This window comes from Corythoichthys intestinalis, chromosome 6 (assembly GCF_030265065.1).
Source record: "Corythoichthys intestinalis isolate RoL2023-P3 chromosome 6, ASM3026506v1, whole genome shotgun sequence".
NCBI classification, from domain to species: domain Eukaryota; kingdom Metazoa; phylum Chordata; class Actinopteri; order Syngnathiformes; family Syngnathidae; genus Corythoichthys; species Corythoichthys intestinalis.
The window spans coordinates 53,125,765-53,138,972 of NC_080400.1; the positions used below are offsets into that span (position 1 = coordinate 53,125,765).

Here is a 13,208-nt window from a genome sequence, read left to right on the forward strand (position 1 = left end):
CCCAGAGTTGACTGAACATAACATACTTATAGCTGCTCTGCCGTTGGCTATTGCCTAGCATTCCTGGCATCCAGTTGTCTATGAGGGACCTCTACTGTAAGTGTATGTGTGTACCCCAGCATCCTCTTCATTCGCCCCTCATGTTCCGACAGCTTTAGAGGAGTGTATTAATGTTGATTCTTTATTCTTGGTTTTTTACATTATGCACAACTCAGATTGTAGGTTTACTGTTGAAAAATCTAATTGTAACATGTATTTGTTACATGTTTGATGCATTTTTATGCAATATAAAAAATCATGTCTGAATTTTGGGGGGCTTGGAACAGATTAGGGCATTTACATGGAAAATGCGGCTCTACTTACAGAATTTTTAAGTTAAGAAACTACTTCTAGAAACAATTAATTTCGTGAGAGGGGTACCACTGTAGTTTTATACATCCCAACTCTACTTCAGTTCATTTTATGCTACATTTTACTGCAGTACAAGACATTGCCAGCCATTTCTTTGGTATATTTATTTGACTCATGTGCAGGGATACTTAATTTTACAAACTCTGTCCCTTTCCCAGCTTCATGCGGTAGCTGCTACTCTTTCGCCTCCATGGGAATGCTAGAGGCTCGTATCCGAATCCGAACCAACAACAGTGAGACTCCCATACTCAGCCCCCAACAAGTTGTTTCCTGCTCTGAATTTTCTCAAGGTATCGTAACTGTTTCACAGACCTTTGACAAAACAGTTTTACTCAAAACAACTTAGTATTGCATTAATATTCCGTACGCAGTATCACTAAACTAAAAGTTCTAAACATAGTAATGCAGACTACAAACAGGTTTAATTCATTTCGGGCAAATGTGATTAGTTTTAATTGTTAGGGATTGCAAGTAGAGCCTGACTTCTAGTTTTTTCTCTCAAGTATTTCTTACTCTCTTACATTTCAGGTTGTGATGGTGGCTTTCCTTTCCTGATTGGAAAGTACGTCCAGGACTTCGGTATCGTGGATGAGTCCTGTTTTCCTTATGTTGGAAAAAACACTCCCTGCGGAGTCCCTAAAAAATGCAGTCGGACTTACGTAGCAGAATACAGCTACGTGGGAGGATTTTACGGCGGCTGCAGTGAGGCTGCCATGATGCTGGAACTGGTACAGAATGGCCCCATGGCGGTGGCCTTTGAGGTATCAACTATGTTTGCTCGTTTTATACAGTAGTCATTAATTGATAGCCTGAGGAAATGCACTGGGATTGCAGAGAACATGATGTGGGCATACAGTATACATAAGAGGTATTCAAATAAAATGTAATAAGATCTAGATCAAGAAAATCTCTTGATGCAAAGTCAGGAAGATTTTTGATATACAGGGATTCCTTGGATAATGATCCAGCCATAAAATACCCAGCGAAGAGGAAAAAAAACTTATATAAGTCGTTCCGGAGTATAAGTCGCATTTTTGGGGGAAATTTACTTGATAAAATCAACACATTGAACAGATATGTACTTTTTGAAAGGCAATTTAATATAAAAATACAATAGAGAACAAGACGCTGAATAAGTGTACAGTATGATAATGTTACATGATGCATGAACAACGAAATGCGAATATACTGTCCTCACGAGGACGCTACGGCTCAGTCCTGGCTATACAGCGAGCTAAACTCCCAAATTACGATGCTGGACGTCCGTATAATTTGCTGACTTTATTTTGGCTGTTGTTATGACACCATCATTTGAAGAGTAAAACTAAAAATAGAAATAATACAAATCAATTTCATGATTGAATGAATGAATGAATACAGCAATGACACAAACGGTTAGCATGCATTCGTTAGCATTAGCACAACATTCAAACAACCACATAACTGGCTCTAAGTGTCCGATCGCGGGTGGAAAACACACAAGAACAACAGAAAATATGATACACACAGGCAATGCCTCTGTAGAGATATTTTACAAGCATAAACAATGAACGTAGGTTCACATCCGTGTTTCTCTCGCTCACTCTCTCTCGCCCACTCGCTCAGATGCTGCGTAGCTGTCTGTCTTTTTCTGGCGTGTGAGCGCTTTTCTTCTTCTATAAAAAAGTCAATAATACAATTGAACACACATTGCCAATGGCAGAACACAAACGTGGCCATACCTATTATGAGTTATTCAGATAACTATAGCATAAAGAACATGCTAACTAGTTTACCAAACCATCAGCGTCACTCCAAAACACCAAAAGAACATGTGAAATGATATCATAATGTGTTAATAATTTCACACATAAGTCACCCCTGAGTATAAGTCGCACCCCCAGCCAAACTATGAAAAAAATTGCGACTTATAGTCCGAAAAATACGGTACATAACGAAACAACACTGGAAAAGTTTGTTAAATATATTTCTGGTATGAGAGCAGAGCGCCACATTCGTATACATTCAGCGAAGCCGACACAGGTTTCTGTAAAGCACAGGGGTGGGCAAACCGGTCCTCGAGGGCCGCAGTGGGTCCTGATCTTTGTTCCAACTGATCCAGCACAGGCAGTTTAACCATTGAGGTTTCAGCACAAACAAGAAGCGCCTGACTGCAATCAACTGATTGCACTAGTAAAACCTAATGGGTTTGAACAAAAACCTGCACCCACTGCGGCCCTTTGTGGAATAGTTTGCACACACCTGGTATAGCATCTTCAACAATCAACCATACCCCACTCCTACCGGTGCATGTTGGTCAATTCCCCTGTCTTCAGAGTGGGTTTCACTTCTTGCTGCTCCATATCGAAAAGGAAATACCAGGTCAAAAATGTACTGGATGGGGACTTGCAGAAGGGGAAGATTATAAAGAGGGCGGGGCCATGGCATTCACGTGCGCAGGCATGCCAAGTTATTTATTTTATAACAAGTATTCCTTAGTTTAATATCCATGGATCATTTTAGTATACATATATAAATTAGGGGTGTCAAACGATTAAAAGTTTTAATCGAGTTAATTACAGCTTAAAAATTAATTAATCGTAATTAATCGCAACCAATCGCAATTCAAACCATCTATAAAATATGCCATATTTTTCTGTAAATTATTGTTGGAATGGAAAGATAAGACACAAGACTGACATAAATATTCAACATACTGTACATAAGTACTGTATTTGTTTATTATAACAATAAATCAACAAGATGGCATTACCATTATTAACATTCTGTTAAAGCGATCCATGGATAGAAAGACTTGTAGTTCTTAAAAGATAATTTTGGTACAAGTTATAGAAATTTTATATTAAATCCCTCTTAATGTTTTCGTTTTAATAACATTTGTAAAATTTTCAATCAAAAAATAAACTAGTAGTTGTTGTCAATAACTACTTACACAATGCTCATGGATGCTGAAACCTATAAAATCAGTCGCACCCAAGCGCCAGCAGAGGGCGACAAAACACAACAAGTACATATTACACTGTGCTGTCATTTTAATCTGTTTGAGCGGGGCGTTTGTGCGTTAATTGCGTCACATGTTTTAACGTGATCAATTAAAAAAATTAATTACCGCCCGTTAACGCGATAATTTCGACAGCCCTGATATAAATGTATATTTATCTTTTAAAAATTAGCGAGAGAGAAGTCCGGCCCGACCTGACCCAACCCGAACGTGAATAATTGACATTTTGGGCCTGACCCGGCCCTGCTGGTGCATAAAGAGGGAGGCTAATAGGATGCTGTGGTCAATTATTATTATTATTATTATAATTTCATGAAAGTGGCACTTTGGCCTTTGAGAGGCTTAAAAAAGTTCAGTTCATTCAAAGTTTATTATGACTGTATTTTTACTTTCTTACTGCTGGGCTAGTATTATACATGTTTCAATTTCCCGAATTTAGCACTATTTTGGCCTTTGAGAGCCAAAGGTTTTTTCAACTATTGTCACCCATACCAAAGATGCAATGAAAAGTTCTACTGGATTCACTTTGTCTTTTTCCTGTTTTGCAAAGGTATTACCATATTTATATTTGTATTTTCAAGCTCGGGGCCTCTACCAGAGGCCTGGGAGCTTGAGGGTCCTGCGCAGGATCTTAGCTGTCCCTAGGATTACGCTCTTCTGAATGGAGATGTCGGACGTTGTTCCTGGTATCTGTTGGAGCCATGCACCTAGCTTGGGGGTTACTGTCCCTAGTGTCCTGATCACTACTGGCACCACTCTTGCCTTCACTCCGCAGATTTTCTCCAACTCTTCCTTCAACCCTTGATATTTCTCCAGCTTTTCATGTTCTTTTTTCCTGTTGTTGCTATCGCTCGGGATTGCTACATCTATCACTACTGCTGTCTTCTGATGTTTATCCACCACCACTATGTCAGGCTGGTTGGCCATCACCAGTTTGTCCGTCTGGATCTGGAAGTCCCACAGGATCTTGGCTCGGTTGTTCTCGACCACCTTCGGAGGTGTCACCTACCTTGACTCTGGGGTCTCCAGTCCGTACTCGGCACAGATGTTCCTGTACACCAGTACTTTTCAAATAGTGGGGCGCGCCCCCCTGGGGGGGCGCAGAGCGATGCCAGGGGGGCGCATGAGACCTCGGGGAACATGCTTTTATTTTGTTTTTTTGCCGTACTGGAATAAAGTGTACTTGCACATCCACTCAGTAGGTGGCAGTGGCGCTCTGATTTTCAGAGTGCGCGCAGTATTTTTGAACTAAGGAAGAGCACTCAGCACACACAGAAAACAGATATGAAGAGCAGTGTGCCACCGCCGTTTTCTGACCGGACTCACTCACGCAGCGACCCACTGTCTTGTCCGGTTCTCACGTCGCCGCCCGAGAAGTGCCATTTTCGGCTTGGGATCGTCACGGCGACCGCCCTCACCTACGGTTCTACCTCGGCCGCCGAGAATGCGCTTTTTTCGTGCCGTTGGCCTTTTAGCTTTGACTTTTAATACAGTGGGTGATGAGGGAAGACCACTGTTTACTGTGTCTAAAAATAATTATAGCGGACAGCCAGAAGCCAAATCAATTAAGACGCCACTTATAGACATTAGACCCCAATCTCATTGGTAAGCCGCTTGATTGTTTTTCAGTGAAAACGTGCCGAATATTGCCAACAATCGTGCTGCTTTGTCTGTGTTATATCAGTAAACCAGTGAGCATTGTTACCATGCTCATTGCAAAATAACTCCACACCATTGCAAAGGAGATAAATACTGTGAGCAGCAAAAATAAAAACTGTCCTGTCCAAGGACACTCTTTTTTTTCTTTTATTCAGTTTTGTTTTTTCGGTCAAATTTTTTGGCTTATTGTCCTCATGAGTGAATGTTTCTAATCAATTTTAATTTGTTATTATTTACTGATTTTATTACATTTAATTTTTCTGTATCAAATGGTCAAAAATGTACCTTGAGTGTATTTTTTAACAATGTTAATAAAGTTATACTTTATTATAAGTCGATCTATGTTACTTTTTTTCTTTATTAGAAAAAAAAGGACACAATGTTAGGCAGATGCGTATTTATAATAGTAATTTTATAGACAAATGATACTATTCACAGCGGCGGCAGAGAGTTTGGGGGGGGCGCGAAACATTTACGTCTTCCTTGGGGGGGCGTGACAGAAAATAATTGAGAAGCACTGCTGTACACTATGCCTATATGTATATATACAGTATGTATATGTGTATGTGTATGTGTATGTGTGTGTGTATATATATATATATATATATATATATATATATATATATATATATATATGTGTGTATATATATATACTTTCTTTCGGAAAGAAAGAAGAAAAAAGAAGTCCTGTGCTAAAGAGAAAAGCAATCCCAATGACAAAGATTTTAACATGTATTTTACCAATGAAATGCCTCAACAAATCATTTTTTTTCTTATAAACGGTTTTCAAAAGCTTTATTAGTGGATTTTCTTAAGCTAAAGCGCTACACAGAAATTAATAAATTTAATTGTGTAAGCAGGAGCTGTGTGCATTATTCTTATTATTTAATTACAGGTATTTTAGCTCATTTCATTTTATTTAAATGGCCTATTATTTATTTTATTATGTGTTTATATTTTACAAATGTGATGTAGTATTCATTTATATTGTATATTTTATGTTGTATAACTTTAGTTCCTATGTGAATATTAGTTCCTACTTGTTTTGTTGTGGTAGGATGGTTTTGTATTGAACACGGGGAGTGTTGGTTATTATTATAGCAGAGAAGACAGCAGTAAATCAACAAAGACAGGTCAACTGTGCCCCAATCTGCCACTCAAGGGATCTGACTCAAAAAGTGGGTTACGATTGCATATTAGCTTGAAAATATGCATCCACCATATTTTTACACAAGTGACTTCCGGTCTTCCCGATGCTAGCTAGTAGTATTGAAGCAGGAGGGCCGCGTCAAGAGTCAAATAATAAACTCTGCCGTTCTTTACGTGTGCGTCGTGTTGAGCCGCTACTGGGATGCGTCTAACACGCGGCCGCACTGCGACTTGTGTGCATTGGCTGATTGACTTTAACGCCCGCGTTTCACTGCATTTTCGTGGCGGCCACGTTGTCGCGCCGTTGACGTTTCTGGGTTATATACTGTCTTACCGTGTTGGTCCTCATTAGTAGAGAAGACGGAGTAAATATAATCTACAGAAAGAAACTGTAACCCGATCGACTCACAGCCTCGAAAAGTAAGGGTTATATTACGTCAGAAACTAGTTCGGTACGCCTCCGTTCCGAACCGAGCACCCCATACCGAAATGGTTCAATACAAATACATGTACCGTTACACTCTTAACTGTGGTTGTAGTTTCGGATCAATTGTCTCACATTTTCAGGGTGTATCTAATCTGTCTGCACTATTAGAATGCATAGCAATACCTTAATTTATGTGTTTCACTAATTCCGTTTCTAAATTGTCACATACAGTATATCGTATCAATTTTGCCCGTGGAAATGAAGATGTCAAATAAAGCTGCCCCAAATAAAGATTTGAGTAATCTGAATAAAAATATAATCAAACACAATAAAAATGAAATAAACAGGTTTTATTAACACACTAAGAGGCAAATGCTAACACCACCATACAGTAGAAGCATGTTTAGTGCCCTTCACTTTGCTGTGGCACTCTGTCACATGCACCAGTTGACTGATGATCACGTTGCCTTTTGGTCGTAAGAACGTAACACCAACCTTTAATTATGGAATGCAGAAGCCTTACAGCTCTTCAGAAAAAAAAAAAAAAACATTTCACCAACATTCCGCTTCACCTTGCAGCTGAAATATAGCAAATATGAAGACTAAAAATCATGAATAAAACAAATATATGACATGCCCTGAATGATGATTATGCCATGCTTACTTCTTTAACTTTGGCTCACAGTATGAACGCTTTTTGCAGGTGTACCCGGACTTCATGTACTACAAGGAAGGAATATACCATCACACAGGCATCTCGGAATCTTTCAATCCCTTCGAGCTGACAAACCACGCTGTGCTGCTGGTGGGCTACGGCCGCTGTCATATGACTGGCCAGAAATACTGGCTTGTCAAGAATAGCTGGGGCACCAGCTGGGGAGAAGATGGCTACTTCCGAATCCGCCGGGGAAGCGATGAGTGTTCCATCGAAAGCATCGCAGTCGCAGCCAAGCCCATTCCAAAACTCTAAAGGCTTTTTTTAATTGATTTTTTAGGATGCACTGTAAGAGAGACCCAATGTTTTTTCTTCAAGCTGTAGTTTTAAACCCTTCCATTGCTGATCAAGAGCAATTTGGGACTAACAGTTTAATGACTTAACAGTATTCTAAAATGGAAATCACAAGTATGCTGGTTAGCTTTCGTTTCAGCTCCACTTGTGAGTTAGTTTATAATTTTAGTTGTAACTGAGTGTCATTTTGAAATCTATGGAATGTTTTTAAAATTCAATTTGCTTCTCTTCAATTAATGACTGCACTGCTATTGTGGCTTGAACTTACACATGTGATGGTATAAAGGGAATTGTCAAGTGTTTGCCATATCTGCCTGTCAGGGTCTTGTTGGTTTGTCTCAGGGAAGTACAGCCAATGTTCATATGTTCATGAATCAGTTTTAAACCATGTATGTTTGCCTTTCATAATAATAAAGGGAGATAAACATTGATAAGCATTTCTTAGTATACACATTGATGTGATGGCCATAAAATTCATTTTAACAAATTACAGGAACACTTTGATCATTCGAGATTTCTTTCTTAGCATTTATATTGCATTTTGTGTCTTCAGTTTTTTTCTCCTCTTTCTTTCTTCCTTCCTTTCTTTTTTTCTATTACACTAAATCTTGTGGCTTTTGACTTTTCTTTCTTTTTCTTTTTCAAATATTTTTATTCAATTTTTTCATGTATATAAACAGAAATTTACAAACAAGATAACACAAGATAAACCCTCCCCACCCACAACCCCAAATGTCCTGAATAACTATAGTATTTAGGCAAACAAATACATATCAATGATGAGTTAAAGGCAGTGCATCACAAAATAAAAGCTGTTGCATTTATGTCCATATCTGTATATATCTTTATCTTTAGAGAGAGAAAATGTAAAAATAGGAGGAGAATGATTGTATTTATCCATACGTCTCAAGGGTTCCCTCCGAACATCTGAGCATATCTCATGGCTTTGTTTGAGTTTTGTGAAAGTACGTCAGAAAAGGATCCCACGTCGTATGGAACCTTCTCCTTGACCTAGTCAAAGAGAAGCGCAACATTTCTAGTTTGAGGCAAGACATTAAATCCCGACGCCACTGGATAAGCGTGGGCAGGGCAGCCCCCTTCCACTGTAGCAAAATTGTGCGTCTAGCCAAGAGCAGAGCAAAGGTGACCATACGTTGTTCTGTAGATGACAAGTGATCATTATCTTCACGAAAAATACCAAACAAAGCAAGGGTAGGATTGATGTTAATATTCTTATTTAGTACTGTGGACAGAGTTTGGAAAATATCAAACCAAAATTTCTGCAGTTTGGGGCACAGCCAATACATATGTATCAATGTAGCGTCCCCAAATTTGCATTTATCACAGGTGGCCGTAATGTTCGGGTAAAAACTGGACAGTTTAGCTTTGGACATGTGAGCCCTGTGCACCACCTTGAACTGAAGAAGGCAGTGCCTAGCACAGATTGATGATTTATGTATTGAAGATAGTATAGATTCCCACAAATTATCAGGGAGATGCCCCAAATCTTGTTCCCAAGCTGCCCTTACCTTATCAATAGCTGAACCCAATGATAACGAAATGTAGTTATGCAGTTTTGACAGTGCACCTTCGGAAAGTGGATCAAAGGAGAGAAACCGGTCGATTGGATTAGGACTGGGTACTAAGGGGAAATTGGGCACATTAGAGCGCACATAATGCCTGACTTGCAAATAACGAAAAAAGTGAGTTCTGGGTAGATTATATTTCTCAGTCAGTTGAGTAAATGATACAAAGTGTCCATCTTCAAACATGTCAGCAAATGATTTGATACCCTTATCGTGCCATATCCGAAAGTTATAATCACAAGAAGAGGGGATGAAAAGGTGGTTGGAGGCAATCGGACTCAAGAGAGAAAACAGTTTGTAGTTAAAGAATCTCCTAAACTGGACCCATATACGAAGGGTGTGACGTACCACTGGGTTAAGTGAGTTTGGTATTTGACAGTCTGATGATGCAGCTAGAAGTGCAGGAAGAGAGACATTTTCACAGGAGTCCAGCTCCAAAGACGTCCAGCCTGGACCATCCAGTTGAAGATAAAAATGAGTCCAGAAAGCGATACAGCGAATATTAGCAGCCCAGTAATAATGACGAAAGTCTGGGAGCCCCATACCTCCGTCCTTCTTTGGTCTCCGTAATATGGCTTTACCGACCCGAGGCCTTTTTCCTTGCCATATGTACGAGGAAACTATGGAATCTAGAGAAACAAAAAAGGCTTTTGGAATAAGTACTGGAATATTCTGAAATAAGTACATAAATTTTGGAAGTATATTCATTTTTATTGAGTTTATACGTCCGGCAAGCGATAATGTTAAGGGAGACCACTGTGATAATGATGTTTTAACCTGATTTAACAAAACAGTAAAATTATCTCTTAGAAGATTCTTAAACTGCCTTGTAACGACCACTCCCAAATATGTAAACTGTCTCTCTTCAATCTGGAACGGGGTGCTGCTATTGTCCAAAACCAGCGCTTCTCTATTAACTGGGAATAATTGACTCTTAGATATATTGATTTTGTATCCAGACACTGAGCTAAATTGCTCAAGCAATGTAAGAGCAGCTGGAAGCGAGGTGTTGGGGTCAGACACATACAGGAGGAGATCATCTGCATACAGAGACACCTTATGCTCAGTACCTCCTCTCCAAATACCAGAAATATCCTGGTTGTTCCGGAGTGCAATTGCAAGTGGTTCAATTGCCAAGGCAAAAAGAATGGGGCTTAGTGGACAACCCTGGCGGGTTCCACGACCCAATGCAAAGGGCTGAGAACTTATGCTATTTGTTTGAACTCTTGCAATGGGAGAAGAATACAGCAATTTTATCGATGCTATGAGTGTTGGACTAAGACCAAACTTTTCCAGGACCTTAAACAAGTACTTCCACTCTACCCGATCAAACGCCTTTTCGGCATCAAGTGAGACTATACATTCAGGAACATTACTCGGGCTTGAGTATAAAATATTAAAGAGCCGCCGAGTGTTAAAGAAGGAGTGTCGGTTTTTAATGAAACCCGTCTGATCCTGCGCTATTATTAAAGTGGCAGCTTCCTCTAGCCGGTGTGCTATTGCCTTGGCAAAAATTTTTGCATCTGTATTCAGCAAAGAAATTGGTCGGTAAGAAGCACAGCGTGTGGGATCCTTACCCTTTTTGGCAATGAGAGTTATACGAGCCTCATTCATGGACTGAGGAAGTGAACCAAGCCTGAGTGACTCAGAGAAAACGGTGACAAGGTACGGTGAGAGTAATGCTGAGAATGTCTTATAGAAATCTGATGGTAAACCATCCGGGCCAGGCATCTTCGAGGATTGCATGGATGCAATAGCCCGGGTTATCTCCACCTGGGACACAGGACCCTCCATTTTCCCCAGTAATGTTGATGGAATGGTTGGGATGGGTAGAGGGTCAAGAAAGGCTGCAATAGTTGCATCATCATCATCATCATCGTACTTGTTAAATTGCGAGGTATACAGCTGGGCATAAAAACTTTTAAAGGTGTCATTTATTTCAGTAGGATCGAGAGAAATATCACCATTGTCTGTTTGAATACGTGTTATAAATTGTTTAGCTTTTTGGCCTTTTAATTGATTAGCTAGCAATTTCCCAATCTTCTCACTGTTCTCATAGTACATGCTTTTACTTTTTAACAGGAGGTTTTCAGTTTGGTAAGTAGTGAGAAGGTCCAGCTTTGTTTTCAATTCTACACGTTGGTTAAATAGCTCTGAGGTTTGATCAAGAGCATAGTGACAATCAATCTCCTGAATTTTGATATCAACTCTGATTGCTCCTTTTGCGTTTGTCTCTTCAGGTTTGCAGTAAATGAAATAATTTGCCCTCTAATATATGCCTTAAATGTGTCCCAGACCAGAAGAGAGGATATACCAGGTGAACAATTAATTTCAAAGAAAAGAGTAATGTGGTCTTTTATGTAATTAAAAAACTGTGGGTTTGAAAGTACAACAGGGTTGAAACGCCAGTGCCTCATAGGCCGGGGAACATTGGGAAATGACACCGACATCACGATAGGGGCGTGGTCAGATATGACTATGCTTTGGTATGTACAAGAGTTGACCCGAGGGATAAGTCTGCTATCAATAAAAAAATAATCAATTCTAGTATAAGTGTGATGGACACTGGAAAAGAAAGAGAATTGTTTTTCTCTAGGGTTAAGAAAACGCCATATATCCGAAATCCCAAATTCAGCGATGAATGATTGAATACATGATGCAGATCTACTCACTACTGCTGATCTGCTGGAGGAGCGGTCGAGACTCGGGTCCAGCCAGCAATTAAAGTCCCCCCCTAAAACTAAGTAATGTGTATCCAACCCATTAAGAAGGGAGAAAAAATTATCAAAAAAGCGGACATCATCCGTATTAGGAGCATAAACATTAGCAAATATAATTTTGGTGTTAAAAAGTTTCCCAGTAACGATTATATATCTCCCATTTGCAGGGGCGGACTGGGACTAAAAAGCAGCCCTGGACTTTGACTCAGCCCAGCCCATAAGAATCGCTATTCGAAGGGAAACACAGACCCCATAGGGGGGTCCGGGAACATGCCCCTCCCGGGAGAATTTTTTTTTTTTTTTACATTTTATTGTAAAATGCACCAATTTCGTGCACTTTGAGAGAAAAATGAAGAAAATGTGTCTAGACTGTGACTGTCTGACTACGGGCGCTCAAAGTACTGCAAGGCTGAACTGGAGTTGGATTCATTTTCTGTACTAGCTCTATGATCAACCTGAATAAACAAATGAAAGAATTTATTTTTCAAAGCAAGTTTTACGTATCCAATTGATTATAATATATCTCTATAGATCTCTGTCTATAAAATGACTTCATTGTTTATGCCATAATTCAGTGGTCTCCAAACTATTCCACATAGGGCTGCGGCGGGCGCAGGATTTCATTCCAACAAAACAAGACAAAACCTCTGCACCAATCTGGTGTCTTACAAGTGTAATCAGTTGATTGCAGTCAGGTGCTGCTTGTTTTAGCAGAAACTTCATTGGTTAAACTGTCGGTACTCGATCGGTTAAAACAAAAAACAGGCCCCACAGCGGCCCTTGAGGACCGGTTTGGAGACCCCTGCCATAATTAATCTTGCCATACAAATAATAAATTTCAATGAAAATACAATACACATTTCAAGACAAATCCTGTATACATAAACTTCATTGGAAAGTATTAACCAGAAAACAAAACGATATATAAATGATTAATAATGTATATAACATCAATTTAACTACCTAAACTTTAAAGTAAAACCATTCATTTTATTAATATTTTGTTATATTTCTTCTGAATTAATATTGCTATGCTGCGTGTGCATACATTGTTTTACGGCTAAAATATTTTTTCTTAGGAGAGGGATAGTAGGACTAGCATACTGTAACTTGACACGATTGCAAACGGGTACATCGACTAGCTGGCACTAACCCTTTAATTGTCATTTATTTGATTTAAAATGTAGCTACCTGATGGATAACAATTGCCAGTTTACAGAGCAAGTAACCCTCTTCATCCCAATTT

The 13,208-nt window shown here is 39.4% G+C and overlaps 1 protein-coding gene across 1 annotated transcript in view; it reads left to right on the plus strand.

The window, feature by feature from the left end:
• Positions 1 to 11,424, plus strand: part of ctsc (cathepsin C) — a 37,212-nt gene extending 25,788 nt beyond the window's left edge. Inside the window, exons 6-8 of the mRNA XM_057839701.1 lie at positions 570 to 701; positions 940 to 1,172; positions 7,351 to 11,424. Coding sequence (XP_057695684.1) covers positions 570 to 701; positions 940 to 1,172; positions 7,351 to 7,617 — 632 coding nt within the window. The 3' untranslated portion in view covers positions 7,618 to 11,424. The remainder of the gene's footprint in view (positions 1 to 569; positions 702 to 939; positions 1,173 to 7,350) is intronic.
• Positions 11,425 to 13,208: the final 1,784 nt, after the last annotated feature.